A 23527-nucleotide genomic window follows, 5' to 3' on the forward strand; every position below is an offset into this window, starting at 1 on the left:
AATAACTACATTTTGAACTGTCCTAATAATGAGAATGTATGAGGGAAATGGAAAGCCTGTCTAGAGTACAGGCGGGGGTCGGGTGAGGAGGAGGGAGATTTGGGACATTGGTGATGGGAACGTTGCACTGGTGATGGGTGGTGTTCTTTACATGACTGAAATCCAAACACAATCATGTATATAATCAAAGTGTTTAAATTAAAAAAAAAATTTCAGGCTGATTGTGTACAAGGCAAGCTCGTTGTCAGTTCTTCTGCATTAGAGGACCAGTGATACAATTCCTGAGGTATGTGATGTGATATAAAGGATTTTTACATTTCAATGACTTTGCATATGTATGATGCTGAGGATAGAACCCAGGGCCTCAGATATGCTGGGCTTGCACTTAGGCCTTGAGCCATCTCCCTGGCAGGATTTTTGGAGGTTTTACTTGGGGAGGAGAGGCCGTACTCTGGGGTTCTTGGGGGATGCTCCCATCTCAGTGTTCAGGCATTACGCTCCTGGTAGCACTTGAGGAACTATGAAGTACTGAGAATTGAAACAAAGTCTCACACAATGGCTGCTCATGAACTACAGATTCCTATGGGCCAGGACTTTATGGAAATTCTTCTTTGGTAACAGTCCAGTGTGTAAGTTCTGGGGAGGTTAGGTTTGGGGGGTTCAGTATTCAAACACTCTTCCTAGCTTTGAACTCAGGAGTGACCCCTGGTGGGACCTGGGGACTCATATAATGTGTACTCCTGACTGTGCTCAGAAATCGCTCCTGGCAGGTTAAGGGGACCATCTGGGATGCCAGGGGAGGGGACTAAACCCCAGGTTCATCCTGGGTTCGGCCACAAGCAAAGCAAAAGCCCTACAGCTGAGCTATCACTCCCCCCCCCCTTTATTTTTTGTTTTTGGGCCACACCCATTGGCGCTCAGGGGTGACTCCTGGCAGGCTCAAGGGACTATATAGAGTGCCAGGGATCGAACTCGGGTCCGTCCAAGGCCAGCTGTTTGCAAGTCAAACACCCTGCCACTATGCTATTGCTCGGGCCCTTCCCTCCTTTATTTTAACCTCCTATTTTATCTCCTCTACTCCTAGTAGCTTTTATCTTTAAGTTGAGAACAGTATGTCAGATCTGGAGAGAGACAACAGTAGTTAAAGTGCTTCCCGTGCATGAAGCCAACCTCGTGATGATGATGATGATGATGCTCTGAACACCACCAAGAGCAGAGACAGGAGTAAGCCCTAAGCACAACTGGGCATAGATCCAAAATAACAACTAAACCCTAAGATGTATATTTTAACCATCAGCTTATACGAGAGATGGTCTGTTTCAGTGGCTAAGGCCATTTTGCTCACAGTCACCACTTATGGTTCCCCAAACCCATCCAGGAGTGATCCCTGAGCACAGAGTCAGAAGTAAGCCCTGAGCACAGTCGGGTGTGGTCCCAATAAATAAGTTATTTTTTTAAATTTGGTTTTTGGGTCACACCCGGCAGCACTCAGGGGTTACTCCTGGCTCTATGCTCAGAAATCACTCCTGGCAGGCTTGGGAGACAATATAGGATGCCAGGATTTGAACCATCGTCCTTCTGCATGCAGGGCAAATGCCCTACCTCTATACTATCTCTCCAACCCCCAATAAATAAGTTTTTTGTTTTGTTTTGTTTTGGGGGATCACATCTGGCAGTGCTCAGGGGTTACTCCTGGTTCTACGCTCAGAAGTCGCTCCTGGCAGGCTCAGGGGACCATATGGGATGCCGGGATTCGAACCACCACCCTTCTGCATGCAAGGCAAATGCACTACCTCCATGCTATCTCTCCAGTGGTCCTCAAACTATGGCCCGCGGGCCACATATTGTATTTGTATCTGTTTTGTTTTTTCATTGCAAAATTAGATATATGCAGTGTGCATAAGAATTCGTTCATAAGTTTTGTTTTTACTATAGTCAGACGCTCCAGTGGTCTGAGGGACAGTGAACTGGCCCTCTGTTTAAAAAGTTTGAGGATCCCTGCGTCTAGCCCAATAAATAAGTTTTTTTTTTTTTAAAGTCTGTTGTTGGGACAGAAGAGATATCATGGAAGTAAGGTGTTTGTCTTGCATACAGAAGGTCGATGGTTCAAATCCTGGCATCCCATATGGTCCCCTGAGCCTGCCAGGAGCGATTTTTGAGTGTAGAGCCAGGAGTAACCCCTGAGCGCTGCCAGGTATGACCCCCCCAAAAAAAAAAAGTCTGTTGCAGAGTCATCATTGATACCTAACTGCCTGCTGTAGTTGCTAAGAAACAAGGATCTCTCACAACCTTGATTACCACGAACATATGAGGAAAGCCAGGAGGTGGTTTCCATGAGAACAGACATCATGGTAGAGTTTAGAGGGAGAAGTCCTAGACTTCAGCCACATGTTATGGCTACAGGAAGGCATAGATTTGCTAGGAAATGGTGCCTGAGCTGTCCCTCCTGCAGTGTAAGAGAGGTCAGCTAGTGACCCTGTGTTTTCTGTTTTTTAATTTTGGGGGTCACACCTGGTGGTGCTCAGAGGTTCCTGCTGGCTCTGTGTTCAGAAATCACTCCTGGCAGGCTCGGGGGACCATATGAGATGCCAGGGATTGGGGCCGGAGAGATAGCACAGCGGCGTTTGCCTTGCAAGCAGCCGATCCAGGACCTAAGGTCGTTGGTTCGAATCCCAGCGTCCCATATGGTCCCCCATGCCTGCCAGGAGCTATTTCTGAACAGGTAGCTAGGAGTAACCCTTGAGCACCGCTGGGTGTAACCCAAAACCAAATGAAAGAGATGCCAGGGATTAAACCCAGGCCTGTCCCGGGTTGGCCATCTGCAAGGCAAATGCCCTACTGCTGTGCTCTCCCTCCAGGCCGACCCTGTGTTTTAATTTTCAGAGAAAGCTGCTGAAGACCACTGCTCCTGCACCTGCCTCCCAACTCATACACACATAGTTCTACACAATTGTCCAGGCCTTGAGACTCCCCTACACTCCATTTCCAGATCTGGAATGAAGAACCCTGAACTATGGTGTCCATTGAAAGTGTTGGTACATGGGGCCGGAGAGATAGCATGGAGGTAAGGCGTTTGCCTTTCATGCAGAAGGTCATCAGTTCGAATCCTGGCGTCCCATATGGTCCCCCGTGCCTGCCAGGAGCAATTTCTGAGCATGGAGCCAGGAGTAATCCCTGAGCACTGCCAGGTGTGACCCAAAAACCACAAAAAAAAAAAAAAAAAGAAAAAAGAAAGTGTTGGTACAGAGTGGGGCCGCCACAGCATGTGGGGCTAGCAACCATGGGAGACTCAGGAGGTGCGCATTCTGGTAGTTTGGGACAGAGAAACACAAACGGAAAAATGCAGTTTCTTGGGGGCCGGAGAGATAGAATGGAGGTAAGGCGTTTGCCTTTCATGCAGAAGGTCGGTGGTTCGAATCCCGGCATCCCATATGGCCCCCTGAGCCTACCAGGAGTGATTTCTGAGCATAGAGCCGGGAGTAACCCCTGAGCGCTGTCAGGTGTGACCTAAACACCAAAAAAAAAAAAAAAATGCAGTTTCTTATAAGTGCTGCCTTAGCACAGGCATATGAGGTGCCGACCCTGCAGCTGGGTGTGGACAGAGTGGGGTGGCATGTGATGGAAGGTGGCCAGGGGAACCTGGGGCTGTAGTCTGCTTGTAATCAGGCTGGAGGTACCCGCATCGAAGTCAGAAGCTGGGGCCATAACTGGAAGTAGCAGGATCACTAGATGGGCCTGTTTTTGGTTTTGGTTTTCGGCCACACCCGGTGATGCTCAGGGGTTACTCCTGGCTATGCACTCAGAAATTGCTCCTGGCTTGGAGCATATGGGACATGGGGGGATGGAACCTTGGTCCGTCCTAGGTCAGCGCATGCAAGGCAAATGCCCAACCACTTGCACCACTGCTTTGGCCCCACTAGATGGGTCTGGACAAAGACCCAGGCCCTAAAATGTCGCCATGTCCACCAGGCCTGGACAAACAAGCAGGAAGGGGTGAGGGAGAGTGACAAGCTAGTGGCCAACATTACCTTAGGGATCTTTCTCTTCTTCCTGCCATTCTGTTGGTCTCCAAGGTTGAAGAAAGTGTCGTCAGGGCTGCTAGGGGTGGAGGGAGGGCTGGTTCTAGAAGGGGACCCGGTTCCGTCCCGACTCAGCTTCCTCGTGTCCAGAAGCCTGAAGTTTCTCCTCTCAGAATTTTGCCGGAAAAAAGCAGGTTTGGCCAATGACTGCTGTGGGATGGGGAGGAGAAAAGGCAGTCAGGGGGCCCAGTTGGGCCTCAGAAGACCAGGGAAGACCAGGGGAGACCTGGGGACTGCACAAGAAGCGGCTGGCTTTGACACAAGCTGATTTTAAATACCACCACCACCAATTGTCTATGGAGAACCCCACCTGCCACAAGACCTACAGAAATACCAGATCTAATTCCTTCACTCCAGAACCAGAGAGATAGCACAGCGGTGGGGCATTTGCCTTGCACACGGCCAACTTGGAACAGACCTGGGTTGGATCCCTGGCATCCCATATGGTTCCCCAAGCCTGCCAGGGCTGATTTCTGAATGCAGAGGTAGGAGTAACCTCTGAGAGCCACTGGGTATGGCCCAAAAACAAACAAACAAAAATCCTTTACTCCACAGGCACCTCACAGAGAGCCCTTGGTAAGTATTGGCCAGGGACGTGGTTCAGGGCAAGAGCCTTGGGCCTTGCATGTGGGAGGCCCTGAGTGTGAGCCCAGAACCACAAAAAGACAGGTGTGTTTCCACTGTTGAAATACTTAGTTTGTATGACTGTGTGAAGATGAGTCTCTGTGTGTCTGTGTTTCTATGTGTGACTGTGTGAGCGAGAGAGATAGAGCGAGAGCAAGAGAAAGAGAGAAAAAGAGAAGAGAGAGAGAACATGAGTCTGTGGAAACTTACCCTCAGTTTTTTCTTTTTGGCTTTAGGGCCACATCCAGCAGCCCTCGAGGGTTACTCCTGGCTCTGTGATCAGAAATCATTCCTGGAAGGCTTAGGGGACCATATGGGATTCTGGGATTCAAACCACCATCCTTCTGCATTCAAGGCAAACGCCTTACTTCCATGCTACACTCCGGCCCTTTTTTTTTTTTTTTTTTTTTTTTTGGTTTTGGGCCACTCCTGGCTTTGTGATCAGAAATTGCTCCTGAGTGCGGAGAGATAACATGGAGGCCATAGGGTGTTTGCCTTGCATGCAGAAGGACGGTGGTTCGAATCCTGACATCCCATAGGGTTCTCCAAGTCTGCCAGGAGCAATTTCTGAGGGTAGAGCCAGGAGTACACCCTGAGTACTGCCGGTGTGACCCAAAAACAAAAATAAAAAAGAAATCGCTCCTGGCAGGCTCTAGGGACCCTATGGGATGCAGGGAATCAAACCTGAGTCCATCCTGGTTCAGTTGCATGCAAGGCAAATGCCACACCGCTGTGCTATCTCTCCAGCCCCATTAATCATCAGTTCTCAGTGACTATCTGCAGCATGCTGAGGGCTTCCTGTGGCTGGTAGAGGAGGTGGCTGGAGGAGTGTTGGTGCCCTGAAAGATGCTAGTGGCAGATTCAGGGCTCCAGATGCAACCCAGATGGGGCAGACACGCCCTGAGTCTAGAACGCACTAGAAGGAAGAAGTGGTGCAGTATGCTGATGGCCCCGGAACCAGAACAGGGGTACAAGCCAGACCCCTACCAGGGAGCAGCCTTGAGAGCACAAGCACAGGGTCCTGCATCTGTCAGCAGACCCTAGTGAGCCTTCCAGCCTGACAGTGCAGTGGCCCCATCTGGGCCCAGCACTGCCTTCTGGGCAGATGCCGCTGTTCTGGGCTGTCTGGGCACAAGGCCTGGACGTCTCCCACGGGGCAGGGAGAGGAAGGCAGGGGGAGGCAGAGGAGTGTGAGCAGATGGTTTTCATTGCTTCCCTCCCTGTGGACAGTGGGGCGGGCCTCCTTCTCGTTATCAAGCCAGGCCTGGGTGGGAATACTCGGGGAAGCCTCTCCTAGGCTGGAGGCATCCATGGTCCAAAGAAAACAGGCAACTGAGGAGGTGAGAGCTGTGTGGGAAGCACCATTCTGATGATGTGCCTTCACCAGCAGAGAAAAAATGGGGCAACCGGTGGTGGGTGACAGCAGCATGTAACCTGGGCTCCGCAAGGCCCCTGTCCCTGCACCCATCCACCCCCACACTCCCATCTGCCCCAGGCTCCTACCTTAGCAGGTGCGTCAGGGATGGAGGAGGTGGGCGAACTCGGAAAGCTCATAACACGTTTCTTCCCCAGGCAGCGCCCATGTAGCTCCACATCCTCATAGGGGTTCTCCTTCATGGGCGGGTCTGTGGCCAGAAGCACCGTGCTTAGATTTGAGGACACCTAGGGCCGTCCTTTCTCACATTCCTCACAGTGGAGCCTGACTTCTCCTGATGGGAATGTGTTATCTTGCTCCCCATTGGGTCCCTTCCTCGTGAGGACAAACTCAGGTTGGTTTGTTTTGTTTATTTGTTTGGCTTTTGGGCCACACTTGGCAGCACTCAGGGGCCCCTCCTGACTCTGCTCAGAAATTGCTCCTGGCCAGCTCAGGGGATCATATGGGATGCCAGGGATCCAACCCAGGTCAGCTGCATTCAAGGCAAACACCCCACCCGCTGTGCTATGGCTCCGGACCCTTTATGAGAGATTTTTAACTCATCCAATCTATTTAATTTACTGGTGGTGGGGGCTCCAAAAAACGGTGCTTGGGAGGTCAGGTTCCCCTGCTTGTGATCTCAATCAACAAAGTCAGCAGCTCAATGCCAGGGGCCAAGGCTAAAGGGCTGTGAGGGCCTGTGGTGATGGAGTCACCTGGGTCACCCTAATGGTGCTCAGGGGACTCCAAGACTTGGTGCCACAGAACCACACTGCCTGCTTGGCCTTTTACTGCCAGTCCCTCCACTTCTGTTGCCCCCTACCCTGTGCCCTTCAGTCTCCTCATACCACCCAGAGTCAAGCTTTCTTCCACCCACCCTCCTGCCTGCTGGGTTCTAAATTGTGTCTCCTCCTCTTGCTCATGGCCCCCAGGGCAGCCTCTCGCTCTTTCTTACCTAAGATGTCCTCATAGATATTCTCTTCCGATAAAGTGCGTGCTAGCCCCAGCTTGGTCTGCGCGTACCAGTCCACCCGACCACTCTCCGAGGACTGCAGCAGGTCCTCAAACTCGTAAGACTTTCTGCTCAGTAAGAAGCAAAGGGAAAGGAGAAGCAGAACTCAATCGACCAGGTTGTTTCTGAGCACATGTCCCCCTCTTCTGCCCCATCAATTTTTGTTTTCCTGGCACAAATTCCCTTTACTGAATCAACTCTGCTTTGTAAAAAGGGGTGAACATACTTATATATGAGGCAGGTCTCTGGTTTATTTTCTTTCTTTTGTTTTGTTTTTTTGGGCCACACCCAGTGGTGTTCAGGGGTTACTCCTGGCTCTACACTCAGAAATCGCTCCTGGCAGGCTAAGGGGACCATATGGGATGCCAGGAATGTTTATGCTCTTAGAGTGAGAAAAGTTGGTCCAAGTATCCATGTGAAAAGGAGGCAACTTTGTAGGGCAAACAGGGCTGGAGAATCCGAGACACTCGGCTATGCAGCTGTTCTCACACCCTACAACGGCTGGTCATCCTGTGCTAGGGCTTCTCCAACTTTCCCCATTTCCTGGTGACCCCAGAGCACACATAGGTCATTAGAGAGAAGGAGAAGTGGTGGTGAGAAGTGTTAGGGCCACTAGGAACCCACCCCACTCTCAGACCTAGCTATCCATGCCCAGAATAAAACCTAGAGCACAGCTCCCCAGAGGGATGTGCCAGCTGGCTGGCATAGCTAGAGGTACCCATGACACCCTGCGTGCACAAGAATGTCCATTAGACACCTCCTATCTCTTCTCCAACTATCTCTCTCACTCTTATGCTCTCTCTGTCTCTCTGTTTCTCACTCACACACACACACACACACACACACACACACACACAGGATGTGGTTACAGAAACTTTTCAAGCAACTTAGACACCCCTGAGACTTGCATACTGGTGTCTTATTTCATTTCACTTCTCTACTTGTTCTTTTCATTGTCTTTCTCAGAGCTATTTATCACAGGGTTGGAAGCACACAGGGTTGGTGGTGGCTTGAGTCCAACGCAAAGAAAGTTCTAACTTACCAACCAATTCATCAATTCACGGGGTACAAAACTGCTATCAAGGAAGACTGAAAGATGAGGAAATTGTGTTTGTTTTTGTTTTGGGGTGACACCCGCTGTGCTTGGGGGCTGACGAGTTTGGGGGCTAATCCTGGTTTAGTGTAAAGGACCGTTTATGGTGCTGGGAATGGAGCCAGGAACAACTACATGCAAAGTGAATGCCTTACCCTCTGTACTATTTCTCCAACCCCCAAATGAGAATATATTTAGTCACCAGAAAGCTATGATACAAGATCCAGGAGAAATCAGAAATCCTTAATCCGTCTGTGGGGAAATGGTTTTCCATATGCACGTCTGAGTTATGCTTATGGCCCTATGAGCAATGCTTATAAGCAACAGCTGAAGGCTACTTCCCCTCCCCACCCCACATCCCAAAGAGGTTTCCAGTCTACACCTGCCACCACACCATTCAGCCAGCTGACCTCATTCCCGAACAGGAGAAACACAATTAAACTTATCGAATCCTTCACTAGATCAATCTTTCCTATAAAAATATTTTTTAACTTGAAAAAAATGTCTTGATACTTTTATTCACATCTTTTACTTGGAGAGAAAGGTAAGTTCAAAAGGCTAATGATCCGTACACCCACATTGACTTCCTTCTGCTTTGAACTCCAGTCATTCCACATCCAGTCCCCAAGTTTAATAAGCATGTTTGCAGCCGAGCTGAGCTCACCCGAGACATAAAGAGAGAGGCACCCTACATACAACTGGCCTGGGTTCGATCTCTGACACTTCTAATAGTCTCTATGGTCCTCCAGGAGTAAGTCCTAAGCACAGCCAGGTGTCTCACACACACACACACACACACACACACACACACACACACACACACACACACACACACACACGTCCTAAGCACAGCCAGGTGTCTCACACACACACACACACCAATAAATAAAACAACAAAAATAAAAATAATAATAATAATAAAAAATAGGGGCCGGAGAGATAGCATGGCGGTAGGGCGTTTGCCTTGCAAGCAGCTGACCCAGGACCAATGGTGGTTCGAATCCTGGCATTCCATATGTTTCCCCATGCCTGCCAGGAGTGATTTCTGAACACAGAGCCAGGAGTAACACCTGAGCGATGCTGGATGTGACCCAAAAACAAACAAACAAACAAACAAACAACAACAAAATAAAAGGGGGGCAGATCGAAAATCCTTTAGATGCTTCCTAATCCTTAGACTGGATTTCATTCTTCAAAGAATTTGAGATTGGGGCTTGGTATCTTTTTGTTTTGTTTTGTTTTTCTGTTTTGGTTTTGGGGTTACACCTGGCAACGCTCGGGGTTACTCCTGACTTTGCGCTCAGAAATCGCTCCTGGCAGGCATGGGGGATCATATGGGATGTCCGAATTCGAACCACCATCTGTCTTAGATAGGCTACCTGCAAGGCAAATTCCCAACCACTGTGCTATCTCTCCAGTCCCTGGGGCTTGATATCTAAAATGATTCAGTTTCCCACTCTGAAGAAGTCAATGGTCAGCTTGGGACACTTACCCTAGCCCTAACTCTAACCCTTGCCCTGACTCAAAACCTTAACCTTTATCTTTAACCTTAACCCTACCCTAACCCTAAACCTAACCCAACCCTAACCCAACCTCTAACCCTTACCCAAACCTGAACCCTAGGGTGAGAGATAGACCTCCAGTACAGCTGAGTTCACTTTAACCTCCAAACTGGGGCAAGCTGAGGGTTGCCACCATCTACAGAGCTATGGAGATGTCCAGCAGATTTCTGTGGAAATTGGGAACAACAGCCAGTTCAGAGCGACTCAGAGATGTAATCATGAGGCTTCCTGCTGTGGGAAAGTTCTCAAACACACTTACAATCCCCATGGAAGGGCTGAATCGGTGTGATATTGAGCCATTCCTTTCAAAAGTTAAAATTTTGGTCAACGCAGTTAATTGGCTTCAAAGGATCAGGAAACTATTCTTGTGATCATATTAGATGGGAACCAAAAATCTGGATTTGAGTTACTGTATTTTGTGTATCTACATACACAGGAATTCAAGCTGCTTATCCTTGAAAAAGAAGGACTCTTCATGCTGGCCTGAAGGTGACCCTGCCATAGTTAGTACATGTCTGCTGGAAGACACTTCGCCTCCCTGGTGCTTCGGGAACCTTATCTTTGGAATTTCCTGACACTGGAGGGCTTCTCATTTTGGGAATGGAAGGCATGAGTCTCTGCGTTTAATTTCCTGAGGTGTTAGAGAAAAGAAGAAATGAGAGAAGAAAGAGAAGCAGAGAGGAAGGGGAGAGAAAATCCTCAAAAGAGAATGGAAGGAAAAAAAAGAAAAAAATTACATTTTCTCCAACAGAGTTCCTGGATGTGATTCTAAAAGCACACAGCCCTGCTGTGTAATTCCAAACCTACAGACCCTCCAAATCCTTAGTCATTTCTTTCTTCAATCTTGGTTTGGCATTTTTCCTCACAGAGGGCAGCATGACTGGGCTTGGCCTGGCCTTTTCTTCAAGAGATAGGACCAGAGAAAAGAGCAATCTTTAGGTTTGAGTAGAAAGTAAACATTCTGCCTTAATCACCACCCCCCATTGAAATATTTCAGAAAAAGGGAAGAAAAAAAATACCACTCCAAGTCAAAATTCTTAAAACTCAGCTGATGTAACCCTACTCACACGGTCCAAGAAAAATTTCATCTTTGGACTCAAACTCCCTCCTCACTGGCTGCTTTTAAAGAAAATGCTGGAAAATTGCAAAGCACAGATGGCAGCAAAAGAGAATGAGAAAAACTTCACCGGATTGGTCTATCTGTCTGTGATGACACAGCAGAAAGACTCTAATTTCCCAGAACCATACTGTTCTGGGAGCGGGCCTCTCTAGAGAAACAGCCTCGAAAGGGCCTCCATGCCTTGGAAGGGTGTGGAAGCACCAAGAACAGGGGTTGAAAGGCCACATGAGCATTTAGAAATTGGTTTGGAAAAGGATTTAGGATTACACAGATTAAAACTTTCTCACCATAAATATAAGGAGGCCTCTCAAATCTTCCAAAGATCTTACAATACCATTCATACCTAAATCTCATAGAGACAATATAATGGAACCAAGTACAGAGCTGTTTCATTTATGAAAAACTGGCCCAAAATCTTTGATAAAAGTATTACCAAAGAGAGGCCAGAGAGATAGTATGGAGGTAAAGTGTTTGCCTCTCATGCAGAAGGTCGGTGGTTCAAATCCCGGCATCCTATATGGTCCCCTGAGCCTGCCAGGAGCGATTTCTGAGCATAGAGCTAGGAGTAAACCCTGAGCACTGCCGGGTGTGACCCAAAAACCAAAAAAAAAAAAAAAAAAATGTATTACCAAAGAGAACCCAGCAGCACTTTAAAAGAAAGGGCTAGGGGCCCTTTGCACTTCTAAGTTCATCACAGAACTATTTAAAATAGCCAGACTCTGGAAGCAACCCAGATGTCTGACAACAGATGAGTGGCTAAAGAAACTGTGGCATGTCTACACAATGGAATACTACACAGCTGGCAGAAAAAAAATGAAGTTTGGGCCAGAACGGTAGTACTGTGGTAGGGTGTTTGCCTTGCAAGCGGCCTATCCAGGTTCAATCCCTGGCCTCCTCTATGGTCCCTAGGAACAATTTCTGAATGCAGAGCCAGGAGTAACTCCTCAATGCCACCAGGTGTGGCCCAAAAAACAAAAACAAACAAAAAAAAACAAAAGTCATAAATTTTGCTTATACACGGATGGACATAGAGAGTATTATGAAAGTATTATGCTGAGTCAGAGGGAGTTGGATAAACATAGAATAATCTCACTCATCTGTGGGATATAAGAAAACTAAAAGACAGTGTTGGGCTGATATACAGAGACAACAGAGATGAGGATTAGAGGACCAGAGTGATAGTATAGCAGTAAGGTGTTTGCCTTGCACATGACCAACCCGAAACAGACCCGGGTTTGACTCCTGGCATCCCATATGGTCCCCCAAGTCTGCCAGGAGCTATTTCTGGGCATGGAGCCAGGAGTACCCCTTGAGCACTGCCGGGTGTGGACCAGAGGTGGGGGGGGGAGAGAGAGAAGTACAATACTCGCCCCAGAGGCACACTTGGGGAGAGTGGGTAGAAGGGAAGAGGACATCAGGTAAGGTGAGAGGGGAAACTGTTGACTTTGGTGGTGGGAAATGGGCACTGGTGAAGGTTGTTGCACACTGTATGACTGTAACTCAATCATGAACAACTTCATCTGTGGAAAAAAAAGACTGCAGCATGAACAAACTTGTAACCATGTGTTGTGGTTTTTTTTTTAAATAATATCCTTATTGGGGCTGGAGTGATAGCAGAGCAGTAGGGCATTTGCCTTTCAAGCAGCCAATACAGGACAGACGGTGGTTCGAATCCCGGCATCACATATGGTCCCCCAAGCCAGGAGCAATTTTTCTGAGCACATAACCAGGAGTAACCCCTGAGTGTGAGCATCACCAGGTGTGGCCCTATCCCCCCCCACCCCCCAAAAATATATCCTTATTTAAGCACCATGAATACAAACAGACCTGGTTCAACCCTCAGCACCATATACTGAGCTCCAACAAGAGTGATCCCTGAGGACAGAGTCAGAAGTAGACCCTAAACACTACTGGGTGAGGCTCAAAAAAAAAAACAAATAAACAAACAAACAAAAAACTAAAACAAAAAAATTTAAATGCAGCCCGGAGAGATAGCACAACGGCGTTTGCCTTGCAAGCAGCCGATCCAGGACCAAAGGTGGTTGGTTCGAATCCCGGTGTCCCATATGGTCCCCCGTGCCTGCCAGGAGCTATTTCTGAGCAGACAGTCAGGAGTAACCCCTGAGCAATGCCGGATGAGACCCAAACCCCCCCCCCAAAATTAAATGCACTACTGAGAGATCAAAGGATAATCTTAGGATCATTTGCTATAAAATAACTTGACAAAATTTGACACCTAATCATAATTTTTAAGACTGAAAGAAACAGAAATATAACTGCATTCCAAAAACAGCTCTCAGTGTGTGAGTGGGGCAGATACAAGATCAGGAAAGTCAGGTGAGGTTAGGTGCCCTCTTCTCTAAATAGGATTGACTAGTGCAACCAAGTAAGAGAAAGAAGTCGGAGGATACACACTTAAAAGGTAAAATGATCATTGTCTGCAGGGTTTGGAGCCATACCTAGTAAAGGGAGTGGGCAGAGTACTTACCTTGCATGTGGCCGGCCCAGATTTAATCTCCAGGAGTGCAAAGAATGGACTCCAATCCTTGGAGTTGGCTTCTCTGATCCCATTTTTTTTTTTTTTACATTTCCCTTTTTTTCTTTTTTTTAATTTACTTTTTGTTTTTGGGCCACACCTGCTGGCTCTCAGGGATTACTCCTGGTTCTGCATTCAGAATCACTCCAGGGGGCCGGGCGGTGGCGCTGGAGGTAAGGTGCCTGCCTTGCCTGCGCTAGCCTAGGATGGACCGCGGTTCGATCCCCCGGCATCCCATATGGTCCCCCAAGAAGCCAGGAGCAACTTCTGAGCGCATAGCCAGCAGTAACCCCTGAGCGTCACAGGGTGTGGCCCAAAAACCAAAAAAAAAAAAGAACAAAAAAAAAAAACAAAAAAAAAACAAAACAGAATCACTCCAGGCAGGTGGGGACCCTATGGGATGCCGGGAATTGAACCTGGGTCTGTCCTGGGTTGGCTGCATGCAAGGCAAACGCCCAACTGTGTGCTATCACTCTGCCCCCCCCCCATTAATTTTTTACTCTCTGTGAAAATTGACCCATGGTCTGCCAAGCCCCACCATGAGTGATCCCTGAGCACAAATCCAGGATAAATATGATGCCCCCCCCCCACAAAAAAGTGAGGACTCTGATTTGGGAGTTGGGGATAAGGCTGAGCCATACCCAGCTGTGTTCAGGAATCTCTCTTGGTGGTACTCAGGGGACAAGTTTGTGGTACAGGGAATTGAACTGGGGGTTGGCCACATGCTGTACTATCTCTCTCTCTCTGGCCCAAGACTTTTCTAGAGTTTTGGTCCACACATCCAGGTGTGCTGGAGAAGGAGAATATATGTTAGGTTCCTTTTTATGTTTGTGTACAACTTGGATTTACCCCAAAACAGAGATTATCTTCCTTGTAAACCTGGGTGGGACTGGCTCAGGATAGCCTAAGCTATCTGTCCTGAATGCCCCACTCAGGGGTGGTCTCGGTACCCAATAAAAACAGCAGATCTGGCAGGCAGCTGGGTCTCCATATGAGGTAGAAAACTGCCAGACTACCCAAGTTTCACCTTCAGCCTGGTTTGGATTATTTCATGCACAACCCTGATTTAGACTCATTCACCTGGGCTTGGAGATACGGCGCATGGGGTGATTCTACAGGTATATATGTGTATGTGTGTTAAGGGGCTACTTCTGGCTCTGTGCTGGGAGTTGAAGGTAGTGCTGGCAATTCAACCCTCTGGGGTTTAAACCAGGGTTGGCAGCCTGCAAGGCAAGCACCTTAATCCCTATGTTGTCTCTTCTTCAGAGAAGATAAGTGGAGGGAGAGGGAGAAGCACAAACTTCTGAGGGTAGACATAGCATAAATCACGGCATCAGTTACTGAACATCCAGGCCACAAAGGACTGTCAGCTATGAGAAGCCCTAGCTAAGGACAAGGGTCATTGGATGGATACAGCGGTGATGCCAGCTGGAGCATGCTGTGGATCCAGGCAGACGGGCACCTACCTGTGGTCAGCACTGGGCTTGGGCCTTGCGTTCCAGAGTCTCCTGTTGACCGACGTGGGTGGCGGCGAGGAGGGCAGGGGCGGAGGTGGGAGGGAAGGCAGAGGTGGCGGGTTCCGTTTCTCCTTCCTGCTCCTCAAACTTGGGCCCCTGGCCATGTCCCCTTCACCATCATCGTGTTTGAACGTTCTCCGGGGCTTGGGCGGGGGGCTGGTGATGGGCCTGGGGGGTGCACCCTCAAAGCCCCGGTGCACCCCATCCAGGCTCTGCTCCCAGGGCCTCCAGCACGAACCTCTGCGGTCCTCCGTGGGCCTGAGTTCCGTGCCGCTCCCACGCCGGCCAGGCCCATCCTGGTCGGGTGGGCAGTGTGGGGAGTAGCAGGTGCCTGGCAGCTGGGGGTCCAAGCCCGCAGAGCCATCCTTGAGCGCCTGCTCCAGCCTCCGGACCTGCATGAGCACTGAAGGGCTGTCATCCTGCCCGAGGCCTCTGCCCCGTTCCCGGGCTGGCTGCAGGCCCCCAACTTTCATGCCACCTCTGCACTTCTCGTTCTCTTGGCTCTCGGCCTCATCAGGTCTGGTTCCATTTTGAGTCCTCAGTCCCTCGCTGCTTCTCTTTTCCTCCCCAGAAGCAGCAGAGTAATTCTCCTCTGGTCCTTCCACTCTTCTACCGGGTGCAGAAGCAGGTGATTCCTGCTTCCCTTCCCATTCTGAGATCTTGTCCTTGATACTGTGCTGCAGGATGGCTGGACAGGGGTTCGGAATCCCCCCCGGCTGCCTCCTCTTCACAGCCCTCAGCTCTGAGGCTGGGTGGTTGATGACCATCTCTGAGCGGATCATCTTCCACTGCAAATAGTTCCTGTCTGTTCCAGCACAAGGCTTCCCTCTCAGTGGGCGTCCTCACTCCAGGACACAAAGGGAGGCCCTCGCCAGCTTCCTTCTAGGCCTTGCAGGGTCTCCCGGGGCCTCTGCACCGTCTGCCTTCACCCACCTGCACAGGAAACACAAACTTATGGTGAGGGGATCTTGGTCACTGCGGTAGGCAAGGAGTCATAGGGGTCTATTAGAACTCTGCTACAACCTTCATGAGCTGCTAGCCCAGAACCTTGGAAAGCTGAAACTACCACCTGAAATAAATGGCCAGAAAGATGGTTCAGTTGAAGTAGTTTGAAATGTAGGTACAATCCCTGCACCACCACCACCCCAGGCCCAAGAACCACAGGAGCAAATCCACCTACCCTGCCGCCTAGCCATACTGCAGGATGGAACAAAAATAAATAAATAAATAAATAAAAATAAATAAGGGGCCGAAGAGATAGCATGGAGGTAAGGCGTTTGCCCTTCTTGCAGGAGGTCATCGGTTCGAATCCCGGAGCCCCATATGGTCCCCCGAGCCTGCCAGGAGCTATTTCTGAGAATGGAGCCAGGATTAACCCCTGAGCACTGCTGGGTGTGACCCAAAACTAAATAAATAAATAAATAAGAACAAGAATAGTGACTTTATCTTCTCCTCAGAGAAATATCATGGGGGCAGAAAAGAGGCATATATATATATATTTAAAGCCAGTCAAATTGAGCAGTGGGGGGTTATATACCAACTTTTGTGATACTAATGTTATGATAAACCACTACCATTGGGCCAGCCTTGCCACCTGTATTTTGTTTTAGTGTTTGGGTCATACTCAGCGATGCTCAGGGATCATTTCTGGCTCTGTGCTCAGAAATCTTTCCTGGCAGGCTCGGGGGACCATATGGGATGCCGGGGATCAAACCCAGGTCTGTCCAGTGTTGGCGATATGCAACTGTGTAATGCCCTGCTGTTGTGCTATCACTCCGGCCCCAGAGAACTGTATTTTGAGGTCAATGGATTTAGGGGAACATGGACAAACTGCTTAACTTCTCTAAATGTCCTTCTGTGAAACGAGAACAACAAAACGCATCTGATGAGGACAGTAGTAGATATTTAAAGATCCAGTTCACGAAAAGCCTCCAGGTTATCAGGAGTGTTCAGCAAACAGTAATGGACTATTATTCACCTTCTTTTCTGGTGAATATAGGAAGTATCAGAGGGGGGAAAATCCATCTAGGGCTGGAGCTATATTGCCTTACACATGGCTGACTTGGATTCGATACTCTAGACATCCCGAATATGGTCCCCTGAGCCCTAAAACAAACAAACAAACAAAAGATCCAGTCTGTTCCTCAGTTTCATCAACGGGTCAGTCTTCACAGTGAGTATTTTAAAAAAAATTAATGGTCCCAGAGAGCTACCTTCAAGGGTTGGAGTGCTTGCTTTGCATGAAGAAGCACTGGCTGTACTGAGCACAGCCTGGAGTGATTCTCAAGCAGTGAGCAAGAAGCCAGAGCACTGCTAGGCTTGGCCCACAAAAATGTTAAAACACCATCCCATGGGACCAAGAAGATAGTACAGTAAGTAAGGTGCCTGCCTTGCATAAGGCTAATTGTGGGTCACATTAATTGGTTGCATCCAAACTGTACCTTCTCTCGAATGAGAGCCCTGCTAAGTTAGCGTCTCTGTGAAGGGGAGGGAGAGGGTTGTTTTGTATTAAATTCTATTTGATGCTTATGGGGGGGGGGGTTGGGAGGTCATACCCACCTGTGCTTTTAGGGCTAACTCCTGGCTCTGTACTCTGGAATTACTACTGACTGTGCTGGTTGGGGATGTTGGGAATCAAACCCAGGTTGGCCACGTGCACAGCAAACCCTCTACCCAAGCACTATTACTCTGGCCCATTTTGTGTTAATTTTTGTTTAATTGTTTGCATAACAATTACTCCTGGCTCTGCACTCAGAAAGAATTTATCCTGGCAGAATTGGGGATCATATGGAATACCAGGGATCAAATCCTGTTCAGCTGGGGGCTGGAGAGATTGCACAACAGTAAGGCATTTGTCTTGCACAAAGCTGATCCAGGATAATGGTTCGAATCCCAGCATCCCATATGGTCCCCTGTGCCTGCCAGGAGTGATTTCTGAGCACCTGCCGGGTATGACCCAAAAATCAAAAAACAAAACGAAACAAAAAAATAAATAAATAAACAACCTTGTTTGGCTGCATGCAAGGCAAATGGCCTGCCTGCTGTGCTATCACTCCAGCCCTGTGTTGAATTTTATTTTATTTATTTATTTTTGGTTTTTAAGCCACACCCAGCAGCGCTCAGGGGTTACTCCTGGCTCTGCACTCAGAAACAGCTCCAGGCAGGCTTGGGGTACCATATGGGCTGCCTGGGACCAAACCCTCTTTGGCTGCATGCAAGGCAAATGCCCTACCCATTGTGCTATCGGTCCAACCTTGTGTTAAATTTGAATTTGTTTTGGCTACTGTTATATAGCAGGACAATGCCTGGTTGTTAAATTTTAATTTTAATTTTTACTTTTTTAAATTTAATTTTAATTTTAATTCAAATTGTTAAATTTGAATTTGGTTTGGCTACTGTTATATATCAGGACAATGCCTGGTATTGTATAAGTATTCTTGGGGCATGAATCAAAGAATGAACAGAAGCAGACTGAAATTTATGTATGGCCTAGAACAGCTCTGTCCCACGGAGGGTCCCACACACAATTATTTCAGCTAAATTAAAGCCTCCATCTCCTGGGACATCAGCCACAAGTCAAGTACCCACATATGGCTAATATGTGGCCACAGTGACTATCTCACCAGACAGATCAGAAAAATGTCCTTCTATTTCTCAAGGAACTTCAAACCTGGAAAATATATGAGGGGAAACAGGCTTCCTAATGTGATTTTAGGAGGCTTTTAAAATTTTTTGAGGGGCCAGAGCAATAGCACAACAGGTAAGACATTTGCCTTGAATGCAGCTGACCCTGGCTTGATCCCTGGCATCCCATATGGTCCACCAAGCCTGACAGGAGTGATTTCTGAGCTCGGAGCCAGGTGTAACACCTGAGCACCACCAGACATGACTCTAAAAGCAATATATATATGTATGTATGTATATGTATATTTTTTTTGAAAGAAAAGCTTCTGATGTTTGATTTGGTACCATACCCACTGGTGCTCAGGGAGGACGCCTGGTGTTTTGCAGGAAACCAACCACATAGTGCAGCAAATAAACCTGGGGCTCAGGGCCCGAAGAGGTGGCACTAGAGGTAAGGCATCTGCCTTGCAAGAGCTAGCCTAGAATGGATCCTATGTAGTCTCAAGTGGTCAGCTAAGCCAGGAGCAATTTCTGAGCATAGCCAGGAGTAACCCCTGAGCATCAAAGGGGTGTGCCCTCCCCAAACAAACCAAAAATCTGGGGCTCCTATACTCAAAGCATGGACTAGTTTTTTAAACCCTCTCTCCAGAAGAAAAAAAAAAAAGTCATTGTTTGTGTTGGGGGTGCATTATCTAGTGGTTTCAACATTAACCTCTATCTCCATGCTCAGGGGTTATTCCTGGTAGTGCTCCGGGGACAATATGTCGTGCTGGTGATTGAACTGGTGTCAACCAGATGCAAGGCCAGCACCTTTGCCCCTCTACTATATTCTTTGGTCTTCCACATGTTGAGCTAGTCTGCTGAGAAGGGGAACATCTCTGTGTGGTGAAATGGAAGACAAAGGTCATGGCTGAGCTCAATGACCTTAGATATTCCAAGATGAGTAAATACTATACATGGTGTTTGGACAGAGCATGATCGATGGCACCGGAATAGCTCTGGAGAAATTCTCCCACTCCAGTAAGGAGTCCAGAGAGGGATGGATAATTAGCAAGGTCATGCTAAGTCTGTTAAGATTCTGCTTTGGATTCCACAGACTAACCATTGTTTATGTAAAGCCGGCTCCTTAGATTGGGAAATTAGCACATAAATCGTGTTGCTGCTTTTGGTTACAGAACATAAATTAGGAACTTGGGGGAAATGCAAACACATTTCCATGTTAAAAATAGCTCCCAAAGCAAAACTCCCTACTTAAATATACAATTAGCATTCATAACAGAGCATGCAAAAGAGAAACACAGCTTTTAATCGTCACCACGGAGGTCATTAGCATGAATTCAGATTCTGGTCAGATCCCTGAACTGAGTCAGTTGGAGCAAAGTTTTGCTGAGAGCTCAATAGTTTGGGGAAGTTTGGGAACAGGACAGTGTACAGGACAGTGGGCAGAGCACTTGACTTGCGTGAGGCTGATCCTGAGTTTGATCTCCGACATCCCATATGGTCCCCTAAGCCCCTACAGGAATGATCCCTGAGCACAGAGCTAGGAGTAAGCACTGAACGTCACCAGGTATGGCCCCAAAAACAAATAAAACAAAGCAAACAAGAAGCAGAAGTTTAAGGCCCTAGTTTCATGAAGTTAGAGGCAAGACAGAATGACAGATACATAAAAACACAACTCAGGTGACAAGTGATAATTACGTTATTTCTAGAATCATCTATAGGGACTGAACCTGTCAACTGGGGAACATGTGCTAGCTATGAGGAGGTCCGGGTTGGTTTTTTTTGTTGTTGTTGTTGTTGTTGGGCCTCACCTAGAGACGCTCAGGGGTTACTCCGGGCTATGCGCTCAGAAATCGCTCCTGGCTTGGGGGACCAGATGGGACTGCAGGGTCGGGGAGGGGGATCAAACTGTGGTTTGATCTGTGGTTCCAACTTAACATGACCACAACCAGTTCCCTCCATGTAGTGGCAAAAGGCAAGGTTTCCTGACAGCTGAGCTGTGTGGGACCACGACTTTTCCATTTCTTTCCATCATCACAGAAGTCACATCACTTCTTTTTTTTTTTTTTTTTTTTTTTTTTGGTTTTTGGGCCACACCCGTTTGACGCTCAGGGGTTACTCCTGGCTAAGTGCTCAGAAATTGCCCCTGGCTTGGGGGGACCATATGGGACGCCGGGGGATCGAACCTCGGTCCGTTCCTTGGCTAGCGCTTACAAGGCAGACACCTTATCTCTAGCACCACCTTCCCGGCCCCATCACTTCTTAATATTTATGACTTATGCCCAGTTCAGGAGAAGCAGGGCCCGCGACCCACCCTGCCCATCAGGGAGGAGAGCCCTTTGCAGGGACAGGAAGGAACTCTACCCCTGTCTATGCTCAGCACAGCTGAGGGCGTCTGGAGTCCTGCCACTTGGCTGCGCCGACAGACACTGCTTTTCTGTCCAGCTTCTGGCCCAGGGCCACCTTGGATGTGAAGGACAGCAGTCCTCCCCCGGGACTGCCTTTAACATCCTCAACAAACCCTCAGGGGTGCCTTCTATGAGCACTGACTCCACACGCCCCTTCATTCACATGGGTTCTGATTGCTGGATGGGTGCCAGGCTCATGTGGGGGTCTTTGGCGACAGAGATAAGAAAGTTGGGGTCTCTTCTCCACCCACAGCAAGCACTGAATATGGGGTAGGGTCGTGATGAGCTCTAGGACCCCTGTTGTCTGCCAAGGGGCGGGTTTCTTTTACTGCTCCCAAAGGGACCAGCCCTCTGTGTACAATGCCCAAGGATGAGCTCATAGGAAATACGCACCCCACGCACAGCCAAACCTTCCAGGAGCAAAGCTTGAGTTCCAGAGAAACAGCTGTTGTCATCTCCCAAAACGACAGAAGTGAGAGGCCTCAGAATGTTCACCAGCATTTCTGGACTTACAGAGGGACATGGAAATGCAGTTCCCATAAAAATTTAACGCCCCCCCCCCTTCTGCCTCTGATGTTCTTTTTCTTTATTTATTTGGTGGTGGTGTGGGAAGCGGGGAGGCCTACATCCAGCTGGGCTCAGGGTTTATTCCTAGTTTTGTGCTCAGCGATCAATACTGAATATTCAGGGGACCAGAAAGCCCATGCAATGCAAGTACCTTATCTCCAAACTAATTCTCCAGCTCTTATTTTTGTTTTTTTTTTTGCTTTTCAGGTCACACCCTGCTGTGTTCAGGGCTTGCTCATGGCTCTGTGCTCAGGGATCACTCTTGGCAGAGCTCAGAAAACCATTATGGGATTCTGGGGATCAAACCTGGACTGGCCACCATGTGCAAGACAAGCACCATACCCACTGTACTATCTATCCAAACCTATTATTATTATTATTATTTTTTTTTTTTTTTTTTGGTTTTTGGGTCACACCCGGCAGCACTCAGGGGTTACTCCTGGCTCTATGCTCAGAAAATGACCCTGGCAGGCACAGGGTACCTTATGGGATGCCAGGATTCGAATCACCGTCCTTCTGTATGAAAGGCAAACACCTTACCTCCATGCTACCTCTCCAGCCCCAACCCTATTATTATTATTTTGTTTGTTTGGGGGCCACACTCAGTGGCACTCAGAGGTTACTCCTGGCTCTGCATTCAGAAATCAGCACTCCTGGCAGGATTGGGGGACCATATGGGATGCCGAGGATCGAACCAGGTCCATTCCAAGTTGGCTGCGTGAAAGGCAAACACCCTACCATTGTGCTATTGCTCCGGCCCCTGTTTTTTTTTTTTTGTTTTTTGTTTTTTTTTATAGGGACCATGCCTGTCAGTGCTCAGGGGGGCATGTGGTATTGGGGTGCAAATTCAACCTCACACCAGACAGATCTATGGTCTGCCACCTGAACTCCCTAAAGACCCCATAGCACTGATAGTAAAGTCACTCCTTAGTGAGCCAGCTCAAGGCGCTGGAACACACACTCTAAATGCAAGAGATCTGAGTTTGACTGCTGGCACCATGTGGTTCCCTAATCGCCATTAGGAGTGACCCCCAAGCAGAGTAACCCTAGAGTACCATCTAACATGACTCCAAATCCCCAAATGAGTAAATAAATAAAAGGGCCTGTTGATAAGTAGGTGACAAGTTCAGGTCAACTGCTGGCCAAGACTAAAAACTCTCTAATAGACATTTTTGGGGGGGGGGGCACATCCAGCAGTGCACAGGTGTTATTCCTGGCTCTGGACTCATAAGTCGCTCCTGGCAGGCTCAGGGACCATATGGGATGCCAGAATCGAACCCGGGTCCACCGCGTGCAAGGCAAATACCCTACCTATGTGCTATCTCTCCGGCACCTTTCTAATAGGCTTGGCCATCACTGGGAACAGCAAAACGGCACTGTTTCCATAGGGAGTGAAGGAGGGGCCTGGTCCGTGCAGACATCTGAGCCCCACTCAGCTGTGCCAGAACCGACTAAAGTCCATGTGGAATCATCATTTGACCACGTAAATTGGGTCAGGTGGGGGATGTGGCTCTGTAGCAAATCTGCCTTGTGGGCTTGAAGCCCAGAATCTAATCCTGGAAGCAAATCACATGCCAAGTGTGATCTCAGGGGCACTGTGCTTTGGGAATCCCCGGCATCTCAACCTAGAATGTTTGATCTTGGGGTACTACAACCAGGCATCAGAGCACAGCAGTTCGAATGCACAGTTGTAAATGTAGGACACTTAGTGCAACCAAAGTAAACTAAAAAAAAAGGGGGAGGAGGGACTGGACCAATTACACAGCTGGTAGGGCATTTGCCTCGCACAATTTATGTGGTCAAACCTGGGTTTGATCCCCAACAGCCTATATGGTTTCCTGAGCCTGCTAGGAGTGATTTCTGAGTGCAGTCAGGAGTAAGCCCCGAGCACTGCTGGGTGTGGTCTAAAAAACAAACAAACAAATAAATGTTAAATAAGTAAATCAAAATATTTCAAATGGGGCTGGAGCA

At 48.3% G+C, this 23527-nt stretch overlaps 1 protein-coding gene across 1 annotated transcript in view; it reads right to left on the bottom strand.

Moving 5' to 3' along the window:
- DENND2A (DENN domain containing 2A) overlaps positions 1–15792 on the bottom strand; it is a 54604-nt gene extending 38812 nt beyond the window's left edge. The window contains exons 1-4 of the mRNA XM_049774306.1: positions 14907–15792; positions 7073–7197; positions 6207–6328; positions 4029–4229 (exon numbers count right to left, since the gene is read on the bottom strand). Coding sequence (XP_049630263.1) covers positions 4029–4229; positions 6207–6328; positions 7073–7197; positions 14907–15739 — 1281 coding nt within the window. The 5' untranslated portion in view covers positions 15740–15792. The remainder of the gene's footprint in view (positions 1–4028; positions 4230–6206; positions 6329–7072; positions 7198–14906) is intronic.
- Positions 15793–23527: the final 7735 nt, after the last annotated feature.

Source organism: Suncus etruscus, chromosome 1 (genome assembly GCF_024139225.1).
Source record: "Suncus etruscus isolate mSunEtr1 chromosome 1, mSunEtr1.pri.cur, whole genome shotgun sequence".
NCBI classification, from domain to species: Eukaryota; Metazoa; Chordata; class Mammalia; order Eulipotyphla; family Soricidae; genus Suncus; species Suncus etruscus.